The sequence below is a fragment of the Strongylocentrotus purpuratus genome, unplaced genomic scaffold (assembly GCF_000002235.5).
Source record: "Strongylocentrotus purpuratus isolate Spur 01 unplaced genomic scaffold, Spur_5.0 spur5_scaffold_10, whole genome shotgun sequence".
NCBI lineage: Eukaryota > Metazoa > Echinodermata > Echinoidea > Camarodonta > Strongylocentrotidae > Strongylocentrotus > Strongylocentrotus purpuratus.
Window position 1 is genome coordinate 22381687 of NW_022145595.1, and position 26103 is coordinate 22407789.

Consider the following 26103-nt stretch of genomic DNA (forward strand, 5'->3'; position numbering starts at 1 on the left):
AAGGGGAAAGAGTCAAAGAGTTGACGCCCAATATCATCTCCAGAGAGAGACAGAGAGACAGAGAGAGAGAGAGAGAGAGGGGAGAGAGATAGAGAGAGAGAAAGAGAGAGAGAGAGAGAGAGAGGTAGAGAGAGAGAGAGAGAGAGGGGGGGGAGGGAGAGAGAGAGATGTTGGAGAGTAATATTGAACAGATATAGAAAGTAATTGAAGGTATAGGGAGATGATGCACAGAGAAAGAGAGGAAAGGGGAGCTATTGGAGAGACAGGAAAAGGGATAAAGAGATACAGTCTATTGAGCAATGTGAAACAAAAGAGAAGGGAAGAAGAGAGATGAGGGAGCAAGTGAAAGAGAAAGAGAGAGAGAGAGAGAGAGAGAGAGAGTGAGAGAGAGAAAGAAAGAAGCAAGTGACAATTTTTAAAGGAAGTATCTAAGATTGTATATTTGTTTTCTTTTTTGTTATTATCGAAGATTTTTTTTAATGTAAATTAAATGTTATAAGACATATCCAGGCAAATCATGATGAGTCCAGTCTTTTAAGAATTTCATGATAAAGCAAAGGGTTTACTGAAGATATACAGCCATCAAGACTTGAAATGCTTCAATCCAAAGAAGAATCGCGGCAAATGATGTATAGAACGAAAAAGAAACTTTGGGGACTTTAGGAACATAGACATCAGTTTAAATCCGACTTAAAAACATATCTGTTTCAATTATTCCAGTTTAAAAACATTAAGTACACATGTGAACTTTGTAATTGATGTGATAATTGTAAGTGATGGAGGGTGAAAGCTCAATATTTTTCATGTATTTCCTCTCTCTCTCTCTCTCTCTCTCTCTCTCTCTCTCTCTCTCTCTCTCTCTCTCTCTCTCTCTCCCTTTCTCTCGCTCGTCCCTAAGCGCATAGAGACAATTATACAATATACGGCATATAATGATTGAACATTATTATTATTATTATACAGTAATCTATAATCCTAACTACCATCACATTAAAATTAAAACACGGTAGAAGAGGAAAGGCGTGTTGGGGAAAGAATCGAGGAAGGGGAAAAAAAGGAAAACAGATTACAAAAGGTAGATGGGGGTAAATGGTTAAAAACATAAAATGAAAAATGACCAAAATGTGTTTTCAGAAACGGACATTAAACCCACATTATGTAATGTGCCAAGGTCTGAAGGTTGGATGGCTCTTGAAGAAAGCATTGATTCGATTTTGAAAGGATGCACGCCTATTGTGACAAACGAACCAAAGTAATCAGAAACAGAATAAAGCCCCGGCGATTTGGGACAGTAATACCTTCCCCCTGTCACTTTTCATTAGTCTTCAGCGTTAATCAGCGAGCAAGGGGCAAATCATCCTCGCTCCTCGAAGGCCGAATGGGGTGGTGGACAATAGTCATAAGAGGGCGGTTTTGATTAAGTGGTGGCATTGAGCAAGAATTACCAAAATCAAAGCCATAATCCATTCTTTGGGGACGGACTTACTCACGGTTAGCGATGACTTGATAATAATGAAGCAATTTCATCAAGGGTGATGAGTTGTCGTTCGTCATCAAAATATGTTTCATCTTTATTCTCATGCCTGTATTATTATTATTATTATTATTTCAGGTGAGACATGCAGTAGTATATTAATTTTTGTCATTCCTGGTTATTGCTATCTTTTCTCTTACACTCAATTATCTATGATACACTATAATTTTGAAATTTGTTATCCAATGTTTAACAAAAATCTGTTTGGATTGAAATAAAAAAGCATGAATTGAATTAAATTGAATCTTTCCAAAAAATATGATGAGTCCCCCCCCCCCCCCCCCCCCCCCCCCTCCTCCTCCTCCTCCTCAACATCCAAGATTATAAAGCTGCGTTATTGTCTTTATACATGTATTCACGTCGTCGAATTCATTCTCGGCCAATAGCCATGGAATGAACACGAAAGAAAAGAGAACCATCTGACTTTTAAAATGTAGAAATTAATTGGGGGCATGACACTCTTGGTGAATCATTTCTGAATTACTTAGTCATTTTCAAGTTCGTTCTGTCTTAAAGGACCCCATCTTGGTTAAGAAATGAACAGTTAATGATTACATTTGTGACCAAGTCATGGAGAGCTAGAGAGAAGAGGCAGAGATTAACATTAAAGCAAGTAAGGCGCTGGTGGCGTATAGCTACGAGGGGCACGTACCCAATGTCCCATCGAATACTTGGAAAAAAAGAAGAGGAGAGATAAGAGAGAAAGAGAGAGAGAGATATATATATATATAAGAGAGAAAGAGAGAGAGAGAGAGAGAGATAAGAGAGAAAGAGAGAGAGAAAGAGAGAGAGAGAGATATATATAAGAGAGAAAGAGAGAGAGAGATAAGAGAGAAAGAGTGAGAGAAAGAGAGAGAGAGATATATAAGAGAGAAAGAGAGAGAGAGATAAGAGAGAAAGAGAGAGAGAGAGATATAAGAGAGAAAGAGAGAGAGAGAGATAAGAGAGAAAGAGAGAGAGATATATATAAGAGAGAAAGAGAGATAAGAGAGAAAGAGAGAGAGAGAAAGAGAGAGAGAGAAAGTGAGAGACGAGAGACATGGGAAAAGGAAAGTGGAAGAAGGAGATTATAGGAACTATACCACACCCTCCCCCATGTGCCCAACTTAAGCCCCCCCCCCCCCCCAACAAGAAACACCACCAAATGTAATTACCATTTTCGTTTATATTTTCTGCTAGTATTAGGTGCATTTAAAAATAAATGATGATATCATATATAGTTACATCCTTTGTCTTTATTATTCGACCCCTGTTTTAATTGCAGGTTGTAAGTAAATTCTGTTTTACGGACAGTGCCCATCAGAGCATTTAAAAAGAAAAGGAAATTAAAAAGATTTTTTTTTAAAGAAAACAAATCAATGAACTATTGTGTTGTCAACGAAATCTCTTGGACAAAATTCACCAAATGACTGCAGTTTTTTAATATAGGCTAGAAAGTTACGGAGCTGATTTTCTATTGGTCGAAACTTTCTAAACTGATAACCAATCGGGAATTCCCTACTGTGACGTCACAATTTTTGTCATACGCTTGAAACGGAGAGATCGTATAATATTCCCTATGGAAAGAAAAAAAAATGAAAACATGATCACAGCGGATCGACCACGGAAATATGACAGAATATTTTTTAAAGACTTAATTTTGTTCATGAACGAAAGGAGTAATTTTTGAGAGGAAAAATGTAAGCGAAGCAGACAACGTAACTGCACATAAATCTGTGTATTACCCGTGGGATATCGTAATCGGGGATCGCCCTGTACCTGAGCGGCTTGTTAGTGTGACGTTATCAATATGACACCACCGAGCAAAATAGTTAATTATTAGCGAGTATTTATTGCGTTATCCCTATCATTAATCGTCGCTGTCAGGAGAGAGAACTTATCTCGCATTTCATCGCGGGCAACGCCAACCATTTACAGCTGCTTGCTTTAGAACTCCACCCTCGCAACATCGCTGAAGTACAGGCATAGCAATACGGAGCAGTTACGCTGGAATTTCGCGATGGAAATCGGTCCAGAAAGCGTTCTAAACTCCGCCGGAGATCCAGCGCGACATTGCCCCGAGCGCGGGCGGGGACACACGGCCTCAACCACTGACTCAGCTATGGTATTCGGTCTAAAACCAGTCTACAAGATGTTTTATTTATACCTTATTCTAGCAGTTTTCCTCTGCCTACCCACATCGATATATTGTGCTCCTGCTCATCATGAACAGTCCCAGAACAGTGTTGATACAAATGAAGGACGTTTTCAAAACAAAGGCGAACAGTACTACCGCGACGATGCTAATATTGGAGAAAAGGGAACCATTTATAAACAGATGTCACTTAAAGAAAAATTGCGAGAGGTAAGTGGAAAATATAAGACATAGACCTATTATTTGTTTTGTTTTAAATAGAAATAAGCTGCAGAAAGGATGAGATAAAATAATTTGTGTCCACATATTCACTGAATGGAATTGCATAATATGCATGGCTTGTTGCTATGTCGGGAAGGCTTTGTACAAGCATTTCTAGTATAGGAGAATACAGAAAATGTGCTGTAACATAAATGCCTGCTATTAACACTAACTGTTAGTAAATTGTTTCAAGTAGGGCCTAATCATGTTTTGATAATAGGCCTAATCCAATTTGAATTTGCACAACAGACACATTAGGGAAAAGAATCCCTAAATTTACGAGTGTTACTGTTAATGAACAAAGGTTTATATACTCCATTTATAGAGCTCTTTGTTTTACAAATTGGTAATTTACTTGATTATACATGTGCTTTTTATGATATTAATCGACTTTTATTACGTATGTGAATCATTGTAACCAACAGTTTGGAATATAAAACGTTCATTACAAGTGCAAAGATCTGTTTCCGTCATGTTTTGTTCTCTGCCAAGTCGATGACAAGACATTTAAATTCAGCTGTTTCAAATAATTGACATTATATAAATAACTGTTCTTCCTTAGAAATGTTGCCTCGGTCGTTGTTACTACATTGGAAGAACGTCCGACAAGCATATAATCTCAATAATTTCTTGTAATTTCATAGCACCTTAATTTTGGTCCACAAAGCACGTCGTGTACAAACATGACTGATTATTCCTTAACACGATGGCAAAGCTATATAAGATAATAAGACTTTTTACAGAAATCAACCTAATGCCATTTCAATAGGCATGTGCATTACCTATTGAAACGTGAGAGAATTACAATGACTTATTACAGAAAATACATCAGTGGGGTACATTGAAATTGTCCTGAGTTAATTTCTTGAAAGCCATGATGATCGTGTTGTATACAAAATTGCTAACGCTGTATGTTGTTAGGTACATTGAGACTGCTGTTTTGAATTTTACTAGCATATCTAATCGCCATGTCGCACTTGTTAAGGGAGACTTGTACCTCAGGCACGGTGATTAACAGAACCGGAAATATAGCTTATCTAGTTAACACAGCCGTTATGTCCCCCAGTTTGTTTCCTACACACATAGAAAGTGGGATTCCATGCTAATACAAAAGCAAATTAAATCTAGACTAGACTTGGCCATGTTTTAGGGGAGATTGCACGATAAGGGTTCTATTTATTTTTAAGCCCTGTGAAGTATTGGCATAAGCAGACGTTTTATAAAGGAAAATTGAATATTTGTATGACTTGAATTATTGATGAAGCGCTTTTTAAAGGGTTTGTTCGTAAATGTAAGAAGATATGGGGTAATGCCAAGTACAATATTTTAATTTTTAGATATAGTTATTGATAAAAATGTAAACTGTAAGTAATTTATTCTTGGGAATTCTAAAGTTACATTTGGTAGGGAATGGTACCTTTTCTTTTTCGTATCGAATGAATTATTCCATCGGAGTATTTGTTAGTCTGTATAGTTATACAATATTCATTGGGGACCATTGGATGTGGAGAATATGAATTTTGAATTTTAAATATGTACAAGCTATAATGTCCGATAAATATTTCTTTTATTAAGTTCCTATTCATATAATATTCAACTTTATATTACTTTTAACTTTTAACATTTATTACAGATCGATCAATCGTTCTCTTTTTACTGGGTGTAAGCCACAAATATGTTTAAATAGTATTCAACTTGTCTTTACAGTCGATGGTATAGACTCATGCACCATTATGAGTGATTACGTAACTATAAACATGATTAGTCCATACAACATAATGTACACAGCCTGTGTCATTTTGCGCTTGATCTGTAAAGACTCAGTCTAAATAAAGATTCATTCGAAGACTAAAAGACTTGGTTTATACAAACTCATTCGAAGTGTACAATACAAACTTATGACAAATCGCATAATTATAAAGGCATCAAAAGTAATGCTCGAACTAACCATGCTTTCAGGTTGTATTCTATTATTATATTATTATCTCCTCTGTAACAGAATGTTGAGTTGAATTACAAGTTTCGAGTACACTCACCCCCACCCCCTATCCCCTCCATAGAGTCACCTTAGGTGCCTACTATTCGCGGGGGGGGGGGGGGTAAATAATAGCTTTGATTCGAAATTATTGTTGACGCTTGATCATGTACGTAGCTTATAACTAAACTTCTGAATAAAGTTTTACTGGTCCAATAAAGCTAGATTAGAAACTCAATCTATGATAATATCTACTTTTATAATAATATTACCTTGTTTTCCTTTCTGTCTAAGAGTTGTCTTAATTTCCTCAAAAGTATCATATTTAATGGTCATGTAACATTTCTAAAATAAGAATTGTTTTGCACAAGAACAGTATACCCTCCTATTAATTTGTTCGTTTCATAATAGTATGAACAAGTTTGTAAAATTAGAAATATTTATGTTCAACGCAGTTTTGTATTTTGGAACAATAGTTTATACACGAGATAATATTTATTTTTTGAAATCTCATTCAACCCGTCAATAACTATCTGTTATAGGGGGAGAACTAATTAGGAGGGTATTTTTCTTGAGGAAAACTGTCCTTTTCATGATCTTCAAAGTCCCAATTCTCATTGTATATGTTTGTATTTTAAACATCATGCATCTAATATTGTTTTTATCTCGATAGGGACTCACAAATAAATGAATCGAAAATAAAATTTAAGCTTATTCATAACAATCCAAAAAGGTTATCCACGTTTGATGTCATCTATCGTTTTAAATTGACACAGTTCATTTGAAAAATTCTGCAAGAAAAATCAGATTTTTTTTAAAAATCAGGTTCCTCTGATTATCATACACTGTATCTATAGTAATCATAAATTGTCAACAGAATATTTAAACGGGTAGGTTCTTTCAACGACCAGTCAACCGCCAAACCTTTTTGGCATCCACAGTCGCCGAAGCTGGTGCGGGTATTTTTTTTCTTACTGATTATCTCAAACGATGTTCTTCCAATTTCTTAAATTTTCTTCATTTTTTTCAATTTATCTAACAAGAGGAAATTCAAAATTAACACCTCCCTGCCAAATTAAATTAACAAGGCAAATTCAAGCAACGATATTTATTAATAGTGTGCATATAACGGACTTCGATGGATATTGTCCGTTCCATTTTGATATCCCCGGCTTTACGGCTTCCCGACCAGCATGGCCGAGCTGCTACAAATTAATTGCGTCCTATATAGAGGAAGTTGAATTCTAAAATCTATCTTTATTTGTTTAGAGACAAGTGGCACAAGCAGGAAGTATATTTTTTATAGACATGTACGTATTTCTTTTGTTGACTTTTAAAGATGCTCATCATACAGGCGATAACGACTCTGTAGTGAAGTTGTGAAGTTTAGTGAAGTTTATTTTTTCCACATTTTACATTGAAAAACAGTTTAAATTCTTCTTTTTTTATATACAAGCGTATAGATTTCACACACAAACAAATATAAGATTTCAAAATAAGTATAATGTACGGAAAATAAGTACGAAGTTTCGAGAAATGACAGACATGGTAAAAAAAAAAGAGTAAAATGTGGGGAGCCTAAATAAAAAGCATAGCTTGTATGTGAATAGGCTCCCGTACTGAGTAACACAATATACATGTAGCAGGTCTGAATTTAGGAGGTATTATAGGAGGCGAAAACGGAGTAGTATAGTATGAGATTCTAGAGACGTACAAGGAGAGTGAATTGGAGAAGAAAAGAAAAATAAAATAAAGAGTAAAGAAAATAATATAATAATGATAAGTAGGAGAAGGTGAAGAAGGGAAGAAAGAAAAAGAAGAGGAAGACGAAAAGAAGTGGAAGAAGAAGAGGCAGAAGAAGAAGAGAAAGCTAATTTATTAATACAAATGTATGATATCACGTTAACCATGTTGACCCGTTTTTTATTTCGTATTTGGATTTATAAGATCTGGGTGGAATAAAATAGTATAATGAATAGAGTATGCAGACGGAAAAGAAGAATGTGCTAGTTTCTCAAGTAGTAGGTCCATCATTTCACAATCTTAAGTGTTATCAATAGTCCGTGACTGAGTCCAATCTTTTTCTAAAGTTTGTTGTCAAGGCGGAAAAGCCATGATGCTTTCAAGTACAACAAATTCTTTAATGACATGGAGGGACTTCTTTACAACTTGCTTTGTGACTCTAAATATGATATGCTATCAGTAAACCAAAGTTCATGAACTAGATATTTGGACTGTGTGAAAAGTGGTCAATATTGATACAATTGTTTTTGTATCTGTTAGAGGTCAGCAGATCGCAAACTGCAGAAGTCTTTAGAGTTTGCGGTAAGAGTTGGAAAAACCGACATCCGTGTTGAAAACTTTCAAACAGTTTGGGTAAATCCGCGTAAACTCACATTATCTCTAAGACTTCTCTTGTAAACATTAGGTAATATCGTGACAGGTATAACCATAAGGAAGAGTTTCTTCTAGCTTTTCCTGCTCTCTTGATTCCCACTAATGAAATATTCAAAGAAAGAGTCATGCTATAGCATGACTCTATAGAGTCATAGAAATAAATATATTTATTTCTATATACAATCCTGATAATTAACTCATGCCTTTGTTCTTTTAAGGTTCATATTTAGCATTGAATGTTAGGCTTCCTGGGAGTAATTTCAATTTGTAAAATAAAAATGTCGGCTTGCACCCAGTAAATAATGATCCCGTGCTCGATATTGTAATTAAAACAAGTCAGGAAAAAAGTCTTAGAACTAGCGGGCTTTTAACCAGCCATCTACTGCTTGCCGGGCAGCTACTGGTCCTTGGCACAATTACGATGAACTGGAGAAAAAAATACGGCCTTCCTAATTCTGACTGATTGAATATTCATCTGTCCGTCATTAAGACAATAGTCTATTTCTGACTTGTTTTTAATTACAAGATCAGGCACATGATCTTTATTTACTGGGTATAAGCCGTAATTTCTTTACAAATTGGAATTACTTCAAGGAAGCCTAACATTTAATGCTAGCCTACTCTCTAAAAAAAATCGAGTGATCACAGACGTCACTCCTCTGGAGAGTGAAAATGTAGTGAAAATAGAGTAAACATTCACTCTTTTCTTCTTAGAGAGCACTCTAAAATCAATCGATATTCACTCCTAAACAAGTGATCACGGACGTCCCTCCCAAGAAAGTGAAAATAGAGTGAAAATTCACTCTTTTTTTAAGAGAGTATACTGCCATAACAGTCGGAAAAAGAGTGCCCTCCCTATCTTGATAATAAATAATTCAGCTCTGATCTGATCGCTAGTACTGTGGAGCTAGGATAGCTCAAGACACCGCAGTTCAATAACGGACATAGCCTCAATACCACTTTATCACGTCCTGATCGTAACCAATGCATATCCTCTTGTGTTCTTGATAAACTTTTGTTTAAATCGTCGGAAACAGGTCGTTTGCCTACATTTTTGTTATTTCAGCTAGTCTAAATAATTATAGTTGATCCCCCATCCGACATGTGCTCCTATATAAGTCGTCAAATATTTCAATTTCAAATTTCAATTTATTTATGTTTCCAATAAAACATTACAAATCAATTATAAACATTTACAACAAAATAGATATACATATTGGAAACAGAGGGGTCCAGTAAAAAGCAATGCTTGTACAAGTTAGAACACCTCAAATATAAAAGAGTTCGGGTTCCCATCTGGTTTCAGGTTAGCATGTTTAGGGTTAGGGTTAGGTATCGTGTTGGTGCAGGATTCAAGCTTGGGTTTGGTCACCTCAGTTACACGAACGAGACCGACAAGAGACCGACACCAGATCGAACGAAAATTCCAGGCCTAGACCCTGCATTGGTTGGTTTGAAGTCTGTTTATCGGTGTGAGTGAGGATGATATTGGAAAATGATACTGTTATAAGGGGATTACCTAGATAAATATTCATACTTTTGTTATTCCTCCACTTCATTTGATTGTAAATGTAATACTTTGTACCTTTTTTTCTTTTGTTTAAACATTTTGTGGCTTACACCCAGTAAATAAGATCGATTGATCGATCTGTAATTGAAATCGAGTCAGAAAAAAATCTTGGAATTGGCGGGATTTGAACCTGTTTTGTTCAAAATAAATGTCCCCGGAGCAGCAATTATTGTCGCCGAAGATTTAAATCAATGTTTCGTACTACACTGATATGGATGATTCTGTAAAGTACACTTTGAACTACTCTTTATTAGGCTTGCGTATTTGCTATCAACAATCATGGCCTAGTGGTTGTTTTAGGGGAATAGCGATGGAGAGGGGGATTCTGGGGGAAATCCGGTTATATCAAAGTCCATGGTAGCACTTAAGCTTTTCTTGAGAAGCAATAAAATTATCGTTAAATCAATATTGGCTATAAACAAATCAGATTATCACTATGGGGATACAGTGTCTCACGAGTCGTTTTAATGTGTATGAAAAATGAAATTCAAGACATTCGAATCGCGGCGGAAACTTGATCGTTATAGGTTTCATTACGTTTCTTGGAAGCCGATCGATGTAAGATATTCCCAAATCACGGCTATGTAATATAGGCCTATTGATAATGTATACGTTGCACGAATTAAATATCTTTAAACCTTAATGTTTTGTAGCAGCAATACGAACGTTTGATAATAATAATATCGGCCGGCCCGATTTTCAAATTTCCGGGGCACAAAAGAAGAAGAAAAAAATAGTGGTCACTACCACCCCCCCCCCCCCCCCCCCCTCTCCCCCAATTAAGGGAGTTCCTTGAGAATCGGTGTGATATGTGATGCGTATAGAAAACAAACATTTTTTTTCTACAACTCCCAAATCTATATTTTCATCGGGCATGATTGTGATGTAACTACCCCTTCGACGTTTGACTATGAACCCTATAATTATAGCTCAAAGGGCGTGCTTGCTCGCCGCGGAGAAGCGCTGATCGATGTTTTGCCGACCATACTGGTTTTCTTACGCTTTCGAACTCTTTGTATATTCCCCTTATCGTGTGTATTGGAAGCGATGTAAAATATAAAGGTGTAATAATGATGTACTTGAGAATTAGTGTAAATATCATAAATGTGATACTGTTTATTATTTGGATCTAAAATTTCAAATCTCTCGTTTCATTTCCTGGTTTTAAAATATATCTTTCTGCTTTCTGTTAGTTGTCTTTTTATTTCCCTATAGTAATATAGTTACATTTTCACTTTTGTGGCTGGAGGTGTAACTAGTATTATCTACTCTCGATGGTGTGGATACAGGCCTGATTCTTTTTTAAACAAGACCATTTGACCGAATTAACATTTATTTAACAGCGATCTCATTTAGAGAGGAAGAGAGAGAAGGAGAAGGAGAAGGAGAAAGAGAGGGGGAGAGAGAGAGAGAGAGAGAAAAAAAAGAGAGAGAGGGGAGTTGGAGAGAGAGAGAGAGAGAGAGAGAGAGAGAGAGAGAGAGAGAAGAAAAAAGAGAGAAAGAAACATAGACAGGAAAAGAGAAATGGGGAGACGGAGACCGACACACAGACGTGCAGATACCTCACTCTAAAAGCATGAAAAGGGAAAGGAGATGAAATAAAAGCAAATGAAAAGCAAGAAGAAGATATGACCCTCTTCTGCATTTCATCCACTTAGTAAGGTCACCCACCCCCCCCCCCTTCCATGACTGGGACCAATCTATAAACGCCACTGATGAGAACATGCATTGTCTCTAACACACAGCTGTGATGATAGAGCGACGCGACTGTTCCCCTTCATACTGACCACACCCTTTTTCTGTCACGCATCCCTAATGACAGGGGATTGATTGCGTACCGCTACTAACCCATAAATATTCCTCTTCCTTTGTTTCTCACTCTCCTGAATTCGTCAGTCGAGAGCAAGTAGGGCAGTAAGTCCGTGCAGAGGTGTTGAATTAACGCCTTTCTGGCTCGCAGCCGTCGTCATGTTTATAGAGTCCGTGAGTAACGATTTTGCTTTGTTATAATGACGTCTCTTTCATTGCCTGCAGTATTATTAGATTTTGGTCAAGGTAATTTTTGAGATTGTCTGACAGCCGTGATTTATCACGATAGCATTGATGATGGCGAACGTGCTCATAGTACGAATTACTATATCGCCCATAGAGTTGGAATAAAATGATCTTACCTCTTCTTAAGAACTTTATTGATTAATGTAAAGAGTTATAAGAATTGATGTATATAAATAAGGTTCTGAAAAGATATGAACTCTATCTCAGTATCAAAATTAAATATTATTGTCACAATCATTTCTTTAAAAATTGTGGAAAATTATTAGAATTTATGAACAAGAGTGTATAATAATTATAATTTATTAACAGAAGTGTATAATTATTAACAGTGGCAAAATAATTGATGGGGTGCATTTGGGGTAGTTGCTCCCCGCCCCTATTGACTGTTTGATTCCTTCAAATTTAAAACGTTTAAATTGTCACCTTAACCGGTAAAACAGCAGCTCCCTTTGAACGAAGGCTGACTAAAATTAATTATAAATATAATGCAACATGTTGTTACTTTTCTCATAACCCTCGAGTCTCGACAGACTATTGGCCCAAACTCCTTCCGTGGTCATTGCTGCTGTTCATCACGTCGTTGTATGCCCGGGTCCGGTAATTAAGGGCTGAAGCCATGGAAACGAAATACGACAGAAAACGCGCCTTTTCTTCACGGGCAGAGACCTCAGTAAAGTGATCATGATACGTCCAGAGATTCTGGCAGCATCTGCAGGACGAAATGATCCCTGATAATCCTTTTTATTTTTGTCATTCATTTTTTTTCGGTATGCGATGTTCCAGTTAACTTTGTATGATACATGTAACAGTAATGTTTACAATGATAATGATAATATTGATAATGATAATAATAACCCATGACCTAAATCTTTGTATCTAAGTCTAGAGCGTTTATCATTGTAAATTACTCTAATATCTAACTCGAACAGATGCTACATTTTCTTTCTTAATTCGTTGATATAAATTAGAGTATAAAGTACAATGCATGTATCACTAATCTTGGAGGCATTTAAGCGTGAGAGAGAGAGAGAGGGGAGAGGAGAGAGAGAGAGAGAGAGAGAGAGGGGAGAGAGAGAGATAGAGAGAGAGAGAGAGACAGAGAGAGCGAGAGAGAGAGAGAGAGAGAGAGAGAGAGGGGGAGAGAGAGAGAGAGAGAGAGAGAGAGAGAGAGAAGGGGAAGGGGTTTCTTGATCACTGCATTCTGTATCCGCCATTAATGTAACACAATCGTAACGACTTTCCGAAATAACCCTGTCCATCACCCGATGTGCGAACATTACAATGACGTCATAATCCGAACATGATTGCCTGGGATATGAAATAGATTATTGAAATTGCTCCCGAGTTGATTTCACGAAAGCCTTTGTGATCATGTTCTATATCTAGTTGTCTACAACTGACCTATAAAAATCCACCAAAGGCACTGAGGGCACGTTCGATGTTTAACATTTTCTATTATTTTCTGCTCACATGTGCAAAATTATCACTTTGATCAAACGGCAGACTTCCTTTCGCCAGTCAGAACAAATCAGTGCGTGAACGTCTAAAATGACATTCCTCTTCAACGTTTTCATCGCCATTTTGGGCGCCATGATTTCGATCACGGATTGGGCGTTAACAGAAGGAACTGAAGTAGCGTTTATTTGTCATCGCGTTCCTATCCGGTGCATTCAGAGGTTGAGGAATTTAAATCAGTTGTCTAACAAATTGCTCCGTGATTTGATAAAACGCATATTAGAGCACAAGATATACATAAGCCAAGAATATATTTGTTTATAGAAAATAAATAATTCCTTGGAATCCCGTATATTATACACAATTTTGTTAACCTATATTCCTTAGACTATTATATAAGCAGAAAATTACCATCCGAAAATTGTTTTTTAAAGTAAAAAGGTATAGTAGACTCATCTATTCTTTGTTTGTTAACACTTGACCCTTTAACTCTTTGTTTGCCCTTCAAATAGCAATATGATATTTTGTAATAAAATCATTATAATATCCCATGTAACACTTGTAACATGTTGAATTGTCCCAGAGACATAACGTGTTTTGTCCTTTTCCTTCTCCCCCTCCGCCTACCCTCCTCCTCCTCCTCCTTCTTCTTCTTCTTCTTCTTCTTCTTTTTCTTCTTTTTCTTCTTCTTTTTCTTCTTCTTCTTCTTCTTCTTCTTCTTCTTCTTCTTCTTCTTCTTCTTCTTCTTCTTCTTCTTCTTCTTCTTCTTCTTCTTCTTCTTCTTCTTCTTCTTCTTCTTCTGCTTCTTCTTCTTCTTCTTTCTTCTTTTCCCTTCTTCTACTATTTTTTTTCTACCTATTAGTTTATCTTCTTCCCCTCTGCTTCAGGTATAATGAGTAGGAGCTTCACTGTTGATTAAAGTAAAGAGAGTGAAGGAGACAGGAGATAGGGAGAGTGAGGATTAATATAGAAAGAGAGAGAAAGAGAGAGAGGGAAAGAAGGAGAGAGACAGAGACAGAGACAGAGAAAATGAGAGACAGAAAAGGGGAGAAGAAGGAGAGAGGGAGGGGGAGAGAGAGAAAAAAGAGAGAGAGAGAGAGAGAGAGAGAGAGAGAGAGAGCTTGATCAATGACCCCCATTCGTCCTTGCGCCAGTTTGAAACCTGATCTATTTGAATGTAATCCAACAAATTAATCCCCAGACATCGCTTGCTCGCGCTCGATTTGATAGCCAAGTTTAAGGCCCAAATCAATTTGTCAGGTTTAATTGAATACATGAGAGGAAGAACGACCCAGGTCCATTGAAATAGCATTTGAGTTATTAAAATAGATACTTCATATTTCAAGATCAATCTAAACGAAATACGTTTTCATCCTTAACCTAAACGGAGTCAACAAAACTGTCTATTAGGGTACCCAAAGGGAAACAGGAAAATTGGTCACTGTAGACTAGTAGGGTTTCTAGACAGGTCCTGCAACACGTTGTTTCTTTCTCGAGAGAGACAACATATATGGCCACTATAGACAGGTGACCTTTACATAGAGGTGACCAGTAAGACATGTTCGACTGTCCATAGTTTAATTAAACTTAAAACATACCATTTATTTAAAAGATCTCGATAGCCCTAAAATTGCTTTGATGGACTTGGGCGCTTCTTGCGCTCATGTATTCAATTGATTTAATTGATAAATTGTATTTATTAAAGAAAATTATTAACATTAACAGCAACAGCAGAATCAACTGTATTAACCCTGAAACCTACAAGTACAAACCTTTGACCAATATTCATGTGAAATATTAAAACACAAGTCATGGTGAATAACCATTCGATTTTAAGATGATTAGAAGGTAATGATTTAGTTGTTGATATGAACTAAAATGTATTTCAAGTGTTAGGTGAGACAGGCTCATTTTGATTTGGCAAAATAGCATATTTTTAATGGAATAGTTTATGTTCAGTTGCAGAATATCAACGCGACATCGTTAGAAGTGGCGACATAATTTTATACCGTCATGATGTGCCATGATAAATAATAATGGTTATGAAAAAAAAGTATGGATGTAAGCGGTATCAACTAGTTTTTCCGACTTTGGATACACCTCTGCGTTTAAAAGACAGACCATAATCAAACAGTTTGCTCTGGAATGCATCTATCTTTGGAAAATCATGATCATGATGATTGTTGTAGATTTAGGAATTAGGATGTATCTGTCTCCATTAAATTATGTTAGGGCCGAGATGTACAATACTATATGAATATCCCATGGATTGTTTTCTGCATTGTTTCTGAACTATACAGTTTACCGATAAAGAATGAATAAAATGGCTAATCCCTAAAGGCCGAGGTAACCGTATTTATAGGGGAAGCATATTTGTCCGGTCGGACATAATAACTAAATTTATAATGTCCTATACCGCTGCCAAGGGCATCGACAAAATTTTGTTATTGTTTTGGTCTTCTCAAAACGATCTACATAAAGTCTAGTTAATGAACTTGGTCAACACCGTTTATTAGCCTCAATTCTACGAAAAATTGAGTTGTTAGCATGATGACCGCGCAAGAGGTTTGAAAGATTGTTCCTACTTCGTATATCTTAATGGGTGCTGTGGTGGATCCGGGGTGGCGCGGGGGGGGGGGGGGGGTAAAGGGGGCTCGTGTTCACTTTCCAGACTAAACCGAAGCTGTTTTTCGCAACTTATTAAAACGTGCACAAAATAATGTCTGTCCTTGCGTGTCCCGGGCAAATTTGAGAACCTTTGTTGTTGTTGTTGTTGAATTGTTTTTAGACTTGCCCCCCCCCCCCCCGCTTTCTTCCGATCAAAATCCTGGATCCACATCTATAGGATCTAAATGATAAATGTTTTTGACCATGATTGATAAAACTATGCTTCAATGGTGAGGAAATATTAGGACTAGACAGTGCTTCCTTGATACTCAACATGCCAAATAGAAATATTATCTTCATACAACCCCGTCACCATCATCCAATTATCACAGCGGCCGGCGGATGGGGCGAAGGGGGGGGGGGCACGTACTATATACATGTACATGATACTGGCGAGCTCTTTTCCCTGGTCAAATTAAAGAGCCTTCTTTCAACCTTGTTCTTTCAGCGATGTTCTTTTCATACCCTAAGGGTAAACAAACAGTTTAATGAAATAAATTAATGAATGAATGAATATACTAATAAATAGATAGATAATATAGATAAACAATATAAATAGATAAATAAATCAATAAATCAATCCATAAACATAATTGAATAATATTGATCAGCATTATTCATCTACTTCACTTAGATCGGTACTTCTGTAAAGATATAACCTTCCAAACCAAACCGAAGTACGTAGCTCCTTTATCTTTATCTGTCCCTTGCACTGTTTTATGTTGTTGTTATTCTGTTTTCTTGGCTATTATTTTGATTGACGTAGTATAGAGATCTCCCATTCTCATGTTCGCCCTGGCACTTTCGAAATGAGGAATGAATTCGCATTTTATATACAGACGTCACCGTAACGAGCGGAAATTTGCTAAATATACCGAGGCAGGTACCCGTGTCTGCCCGGACGTACCCCGGACGCACTCCCCCTGGCATGCACTGGTCTTGCTTGGGGCAGCAGGAAAGAGGAGATGTCAGTGTAATTTTTATTTTTCATTGCTCTTGGTTTAGTTTGCATTATGCAGGCTACCTGTAATTATTAAAAAGTCATTTGGGAGGAAGGGAGAGATGGAGAGGGGGGTTCAGAAAGACGTTTTGCAGACAGCTAAACTGTAAACATCTCAATCATGGTTGGACAGTTAAAAAGTGGGAACACATTTTTCTCTGATAAGGCTCCATTACTAAAATAAAATTGTTAGAGGATATATAACTGTTTCTATCCGAGTTACTCCTATACTTTGTCTTTTTCTTATGCTTTCGGCGTTTATATCTGACGCGAATCCAATTTCCTGTGGATCTTTGTATTTTGAGGTTTTACGTACAGGCCAATATACTTGAACTGATCGCAGAGGATGTGTTGTTTAATGTTTTACCGGACTGTAATTGAATTCAAAGGTACGAGATTCGAATATCTGCTAAAGCATTATCATCATTCTGGCAAGACATCGATCTTAATCTGCCTCATTCTACACAAAATGAGATAAAGATATACCGGTAAAGGAAGGAATTCTATAAATGTTTCAGTGATTCTGTATAAAAACTTGGATAATATGGCGCAAAAAATGCATAATATTCTACTACATTATATATTTCGTAATCCTTATATTATCTTCTACTTCTTTCTTTTATCTCAGTTGTTCTTTTAATTCCGTCTTCAGTTGATAAAAGACGTATCTAGAAATTCAAGAGCAGGAATGAAATAAAAACAAATCAAGAAATTGATAAATAGGGGGCGGGATCCTTTCGAAAGGGAGTATATGAGACCTGGGCAACCACGTGTGTTTGAATTAGGGTTAACTTATTGCGGATTGTAATAATCTCCCCCCCCCCCCCCCCCCCGCCACGAGGTCTCCAGTGGGAGGGGTGCCTTGGTTTCACCCCGATAAGCATTTTGTACGTGCAACTGACGTAAACCGATGTGAGTGTTGGTTTGTGTTTCTAAAAATTCTTTATAAGTTTTCTACAGGGCGTTGACATTGTTCTGCCAAAAGAATCAAAATGTTGCCAATTCATACGTAGGAGTTAGTATCAGGGGTCTGTAATAACTCCTTGTTGATATCATATCAGATGAATTCATTTAAATTCAGTGACATTCGAAGCTGACAGTATTTCGTCATCTGTATTATTATGTTATTGCCGAAGCCGATATCCTGTATCAACCAACTTTTTTTTAATGCTCGAATTCTTGAAAGAATTTGAAGGGTTAGAAAAAGAACGCGTCTGCCGATAGTCACACGGGTAATAAGTCACATATTTTAATAAAGACTTTAGGCCCTTTTTGTTCCCAACTGGGATGGCGCCAACATCTTTTCTAAACCAATTTGTCAGATGAACAAATGTTGTTTTAAATAATTAGAGAAGTAAAGGGGGAATTTGGTATTGCCAAATATGCGTCGGCTGAGAGCCAGGAGGGCGTTATGAAACTCATATACTTTAACACAGACTTAAGGCCTTTTTTTACTCTAATCAGAGTCGTGCTATTGACAGATTATGTTCATGGTGGTAGCTTTATGAGACTAACACTGACAGTCTTATCATAACGTGTCTTAATTTGTCACGATCCATTTCCTCAATAATCTCGTGCTTGATTTTAATTTTCACAGATAATAGCAAAATCTCCTCGAATTGTGAAATGCGTGTGGTTCAAAGAATGCATGAAAAGTAGTGATCGAACTTTGCAACCCTGCTAACTGTTTGCAATAGATTCATGAAATGCTCGTAAATAGTTGCACTCATGGTGATAACACAAAGTTCACTCACATATTGAACATAATTATGAATATTTTATATTACTTTTTTTTTGTCTTCATTGTTCTCATTTTTGGGGTCAAATGGTACTTTTACGCGTATCTGTAGTATTTTAGCTATTTGTTTTCATGAGTTATTCAAATGTTGCCCAAAACAAAATTACAAGAGAAGAATTATATAAAGAGAGTGGTCCATCGTCTCCCCGTACATAGGCAGGGGCAGGCTTCAGGGGGTCTTTGCTCTGGCCAAAGTGCCCCTATGTTAAGTTTTGCCCCCACCCTGCCAAAAGTGAGAACCAACATGTCTTTGCTGGTCAAATATTTCTGAACACCTTTACCCCCCCCCCCCCTCTCCCGTCGTCAAAGAATCCTGGATTCCCCACTCATCCAAGAGGGGTGCGAGTTTACCCTCCCCTGACCCCCGATATGGGTTAGTCGCCCACCCAGTCGCCCCCTGGAAACGCAAATTAGTCGATATCATTGTCCGTTTCCTTTAATTGATCGGACCCTGGTTCACGGTCCAACTTTCGGTGGTTACCCACGAAGACATATAATTCTCGCTGTCATTTCGTGTAATAATTATAGTAGAGCGTTTTCTTAGCTTTTGCTCTATCGTCCTGTATGGACAATGACGGATATATACAAGGATTTTTCAATTGGGAGGGGGAACAGGGCCCTGTGTCATAAAAACTTTTAAGGCCCACTGCACTACATGTAGCTACTTGCGCCCTCTATATAACAAACAATGCCTAATCGGTGACCATTGGTCCCCCATGGTCCTCTTTTTCTTATGTTAACTGAGAGCTGAGTTGATGAGATAACCACCTGTCCAGTGACCTTGCAGGACAGTCTAATCCCTCCTGTAAACTACGGCAGATAAGCTTTAAAGAATCAATAACAAGTTGCAATAACTGTTGTAAGCTACTGAAATTCTTGCATTTGATTGGCTATGGGTTAGTTAATTTTGTGAAAGAAGTGCGACACTTGTTGTTGATAACAAGTTTAATGGAGTTATTAATTTGTAAAATGCATATGAATGTATTTTTGTTATTTCCTCGATGACATGAAGGATCAATAAAAGTTTAATAAAAGAGGACCCTGTTATACAAGAGTAAAGCCAATATAAAAAAAGAAAATGAAAAGGTATGTGTTTGTGTTATGATCAGAATCAGAGCCACAATCAGGTTAAGGAAGTTTCTCACAATTAAAAAAACACACAACAACAAAAATCAAGTTTATCAAAATAAAATCAAGTGTTCTTAAATTGTCTAAGGTGCCAACTCTGTTTTCAGCATAGCTTCGTCCGACCGCCATACAAAAGTGGGTTTAAATGCTATTGCTTATTTAGTTGGATCTTCAACTCATATGACCCTCTTCACATGATAATCATCCTCATCTGCTTAGTTGTCGTCACCGTCATCATCGTCATCATTATCGTTGCCATCATTATCAATTGCATTATCATCGTCATTACATTATGCAGCACCGTACATTTCACCAACTTTATATTTTCCTTTCCACCCCCCCCCCCCCCCCACAATTCTACCTCCATATATGTCCATGACTACCTTGAATCCACTGTTTAGACTTCAATTCCCATGTTTCCTCTGTTTATCTTAGATTGTTTCTTGCTTCATGATAACTTGGATTCGCAGAAAATTCAACGCCCAATTTATTCATATTATACACGTGCTCATACATGATTCAGCAACCGAAACTAAAAAATCATTTGTTTTCACTTCAACTCTTCAAACAAAATCATATTTCACTGATATAAAGCGGATTTGATGTTGGAAGGTGTAAATCAAATTTTCACAATCAAATTATGTGTAACTTTATTAAGGAAGTTGCCACGATAGAATGTTTAGAATTGTAGGTCACCGATGTTAAAGATACACATAAACAAAAACAAAAACGCAAAACTTTGATTGTGGGATCAATTTCTTATTGGGAAACAAACCAAAGTGATAAACTATACACATCTGTCAAGGGAAATTCAAATAAAAAATGTCGTTCTATAATGTAGTCCACGTAGGTTCATGGCTGATTCATTTATCTTATATTTTGATTTCGTATTAAGGCGCGCTTCGTTTTATGTTTCCTTTATATAATGAACCATACGTGTCTTTCGTTTGTTTTTATAGTGAGGGTGTTACCATTATTACGAAAAGACTTGAAGAGAATAATCAGAAGAAATTGGTTAGAGCAGAGAAAAATAGAATCGGACGGAGAAAGAGTTAGTCTGTAGCAAACGAAGATCTAGAATAAGAGAAGGAAATTACGCGATCAAGAAATTATTTTTTTTTTTCCATATTTTTCCCTCCACAGGGATTTTATTGATTTTCATTTGAAACACATACAAAAATATATATTCAAGGTAATTTACATAATAACAAGAAATTATATACAAGATTGAACCAGGCCATAAATTGCTATCAGAATTTGAGATGGATGCAGAAAAAAATAATTATCAAAGGAGAAGGGAGATAGAGATGGGAGACAGAAAGTGAACTATGCGGATGGGGAAGTGCAAAGAAAGTGAGAGGAGGTGGGGGTGGGAGGGAAAGTGTTTAAAATAGGACTGAAATTAGATACTATTGATTTGAAAGCCACACCCTTGTAAAGGAACTAGGAAAATTAAAGGCAGGGATTTGTCTTCTTATTATTGTATAAGAAAGTTCCTTCTTCCACTTCAACATATTCAACAAAGTACTGAGCATCTCTGAATTCCTCTCCTCTTTCTCTCTCTCTCTCTCTCTCTCTCTCTCTCTCTCTCTCTATCTATCTCACTCTCTCTCTCTCTCTCTCTCTCTCTCTCACTCTCTCTCCTCCTCTCTCTCTCACTCTTACTATCATCTCTTTTGTGTCTTTCTGAATTCACTCTCTCCGCAAAACAAGAAACTGTCGCAGACATACAGGTGTTGCGGCAGGATAATAGTTTCAGTGGTTATACATAAATACCAAGAAGTTACATTGTTCGCAATGGGATAATAATTTTGGACGTTAAAAACGACTAAAATGGTATTATTATGCTCATAACTAAGCGGACACTGACTAGTTAAACAATATCATGTTTCGGATATTCATGCGTGTTGCCTTTCAGCTGAGCGTCAAACCACAAAAACAAGCAATGGATGCGAAAGCAAAGAAAATTAATTTCTTTCACCTAAAAACTCAAGAAGTGGTCAATTGTAATTTGTTTATAGATTTCCGATGAATTCAGCTATTTTGGATGTTTGGGATTATGTTTGCAACTTGCCTTTCGTATCTACATGTAGTGCACTCAAAATAGTGAATTGATCCTCGTACAATATCTTTCTATAGCCCGCTATATTAATTAAATGTAATAATGGTATACTATTTATTTAGTTAACAGAATTTCGCTAACAAGTGAAATTAATTCTCACATTGCAAGGTGTCCTACAATGTGTGGATCTAATCCAGGTAATTGAACAATTAATGCTTCATCGGTTGATTTTGTAGCAAATCTGATTGTTCAACTTTAAAATTCATCTTTGGTCATTAAATATCGAAATTAATTGTTAAATGAGCAGACTTTTTGATAGTGCAAGGATTAAATTTACTATAAAAAAAAAAGTGCCTCTCTTCTCCATGTTCCCTATAGCTCCCTTGTAATTATAAGAGAAAGTTGTTTGAGAGTCAGTTTTCAATCATAATTATTACTCTAAGAAGCCCATAAGATATATCGTCACCATTTCATTTCTGTTTTAGTTATGCTGCAATCAAAAAGATTACCCATCTCCCAAATCAGTCTTTGTTACCATGGTTACCGAAGTTTGATATTCCATACAGTTTATTTCTCTACCATTTTAACCATTGTTAACGGAAACCCAAATAAATAACTCAAATAACGATTCGGTTGAAATTTCCAAAGCTGTCCACTCATTCTCTTATTCTGTCATTTATTAAACCTTACAGCGGAAATTGAAGAATTAGAGGAAATAACCTAAGCTGTCGTATCCAATAAAATTGCGATTCAAAAAAGATTTTCTTGATTCATCTGTCATGATACGATAGTTGAGCCAACTTGATACAGCTTGAGAAACTTTTTGAACAAGTTTGCGCATATTATGCAAAAGCGACAAAATATACCATAATTATTCTATTTCAACACCGTCACTGGCCTTCTTTTAAGATGCGTACAAGAGCAGAAGCATAACTTATACGATCGAGTGGGGCACTAATATAAGGGAGGGGGGCAGTGAATTTTGTAAGTCCATGAGACCAGAAGTTGGGGGTGTTGGACGAGGCCCGGTCATCCTCTTTATACCCCCTCCATCTATCTCTCTCTCTCTCTCTCTATCTCTCTCTCCCTCTCTCTCCCCCTTTCTCCCCCTTTCCCTCTCTCTCTCTCTCTCTCTCTCTCTCTCTCTCTCTCTCTCATCTTTTATTTTCCATCGTTCCATGCATGAGTGTGGGGGGGGGGTCCAATTACCGACTGACCCTACATATCTACACCATCATATGCAAAATGCTAATTATATGGTAGCAGGTGCATTAACCTATAATTATGTTACCTTATAAAACTTATCTTGACACCAAATTAACACCATCCGTGGCATACATAGCCCTCGTTCGCTGAGAGCGACAAGGGCATTAACCCCTCTTACAAAATGGTAATAATCGCCTTCTAGCTCTAAACAAACGTTATTATAAAGTTCAATAATTCCATTACCCCCCGGCATCGACGCTTAACTCGTGATTAATTGGATATCAGTCAGCGAGACCTGAATATCTGTCATCGTTTTAGGATCTTGCAAAATAAAAATCGAGATAAGATCTCTATTTTGGTTTCACATCCTTGTAAGGCTTCCCTCCCCGCTCCGCCAGGCCTTCGTCAGCACTGCTGAGATAAAGCTGCTAAACTAAAAAGAACATTTTCATTTCATCCGCTTTCTGTTTTGTCCGCCCTTATTCGAATCGGCACGCAGATTTTAGTGTTGCCCATCCGTGACAATCAACATTTAGAAACACGAGGCGTTTGAACCGCTCAACATGCCCAGTACCATCGTTTTAGATATCATTTTGTCGCCCTACATTAATTTTGGCGATATCTGTAACTCTCAATTAGGGGTTCATAACGAACCGTGAAAAGGGAGGAAAACATACCCCCAGTGACCAGCAAAGGGGTACGGATTTACACCCCTTTCCGTTACGCCTAGAGTCTCTTGATCATTGTTTTTGCTAGTTGAATTAATGTTTCCATCCCATCGAGAATGCCCCTCTCTTCCGAATAACAATCTGTAAGATGTGTTCATATTAAATCGTTTCAGTGACTGATTAGTCTACAAGGCCAGGCGATCTTTTTTTGACTGCTCATACATTGTGCCGTGATTTCTAAAAAGCTTGTGATTAGAATTTGAAAACTGTTCATAGATTAGTTAGTTTCGTTCTTTTCTCTTGGTCTTAAAGGAATTTTCTCCGTCAATTTGGAACGTCGGGAATTTTTGATATTTTAAAGATATATTTTTTTCTAAATGTGGCGAAATTCGATGAAATAATTCGGATATGTGTGAGTAATATTAGGGAGGTGACCTCCCTGTAATATTAACAATCTTGTTAATGAAAATTCGAAGTGTACATTTGTTTTTTCTTAAATTTCCAACTGTATGTAATAATCATTTTAAAGTTCTTGCAAATTGCGTATCCATTTACTGAAAAAATATTCATAGGTAAATTAGGATGTCTACCATAATATTGAACATCTAAAAGTATAGCGCTTAGAGACTTCGGTGGTAAGCGCTTTATAAGCACCGTTTTCATTATTATTATTATAAATTATCTTACTCTTGGCTGAGATCACTGATATTGCATCCTAAGGCGGGTATGCCTTCCGAATAAGTTACTCTTTGTAGTGATACTTTGAATAAAGACATTTACAAAAGGGATATTATTCAGCATTTGCAGACAAAGATTTCAGTAGAATGTGATTAAGAATTAAGGACTGGTTTTAATCTATAAGGGATTTATTAATGACAAGTATACCCAAGTCACATCAGCGAGAACGACACAAGAACGAAAATAGACTGAACATAAAAATATACTTTACCCCAAACCACAATCCTGCTGGATGCCCTTTCCTATCGGTCATCGGTCGGTCTAAAGTCGATATGGCGGTGTGACCGAAATATTGTATTCATTCAACAGTAATTAATCGCATGCTTGTCTTCCTCTCTCTGCATTTTCTCAATACAGAAATTTTCGACTTCCAAACATGACAGGATCGAGGCGAAACCGTTCACCCTTAAAGCAGAAATCAGTTTGGATTGGCGTGATATGAAGGGTAAGATGAAAACAAAATTAAATCACGCTCTGAGTATCTTATTTGTCTCATAATTCTCCCTGTTTTCTTCATTTCTTCATGTATATTTGGCGGCTGGATGCCCACATACATTTTATTAAAAGTATCTTTTCTAATCAATTTTGTTGATTACAAAATAATGTTTTAATATCATTACAAATGTCATTTAGGGGGCTCGCTCGCTTGACTCGCTCGAAAAAATTAGAAACAAAAATGCATGTAGGTGAGAACATGACGTACTTGACGTGTTTCAGAGTAATGTACACTTGACATTACGTGATGAATTCGGAATTGGGGTCACGCGAACCATTTTTTTCTAAAAAGGGTGCCGTGACTGAAAAATGGTTGAAAAACGATGCCGTAGATGAACAAAGCGACCATTTTCGAAGCATCGGTCTGGTAAGTGATATTTTAACATTGTGTATCTTTCTTCTTTCTTCAGATTTCCTTCGCAGTCTAGTGAAAGGTTCGGCAACGACTACCCACCACACCGACGGCACCCCTCCTCATCGATCAGCCCGGGACACGGAGACTCAGATGGGCGCTGCTGAGTCGGGAGACGGCGGAACGGGGATATCGAACCTCAGTCCTGCCGCCGTCGTCGGGACGATCGTCGGAGGGACCGTCGGCGTGTTCCTCATCGTGGTGCTAACGGTAATCTTCTGCTCGTACAGGAACTACTCGTCGCTGGAGATGCGGCAGAGAACAGCCGATGTGTATGGTGGGAGAGGGAGAGGGTATCCTCAGGCCGAAAGAAGGATGTAGGGAGTGAACCATTATAATAGGGGCGTATCCAGAAAGTGGTAATAAGAGGGAGGGGGTCGAACATGGATCAATGTGGGGGATTGTAATGATCAGATGCAGAGACGGGATGTGTACGGTGGGAAGGGGTATCACCCGGTCGAAAAAAGGACGTAGGGATGTCGGGAGAATGCCTGAATCATTTTGGGGCATATCCAAAATTCGCCGGGACCGAAGGCTGGATGTGGGTG

General features: G+C 37.3%; 1 protein-coding gene across 1 annotated transcript; it reads left to right on the forward strand.

The window, feature by feature from the left end:
* Nucleotides 1-3157: 3157 nt before the first annotated feature.
* Nucleotides 3158-26103, forward strand: LOC100889841. Its single transcript, XM_030979788.1, has 3 exons — nucleotides 3158-3878; nucleotides 25006-25093; nucleotides 25554-26103. Exons 1-3 carry the CDS (start codon nucleotides 3534-3536, stop codon nucleotides 25874-25876), a joined length of 756 nt encoding a protein of 251 aa, XP_030835648.1. The 5' UTR covers nucleotides 3158-3533; the 3' UTR covers nucleotides 25877-26103.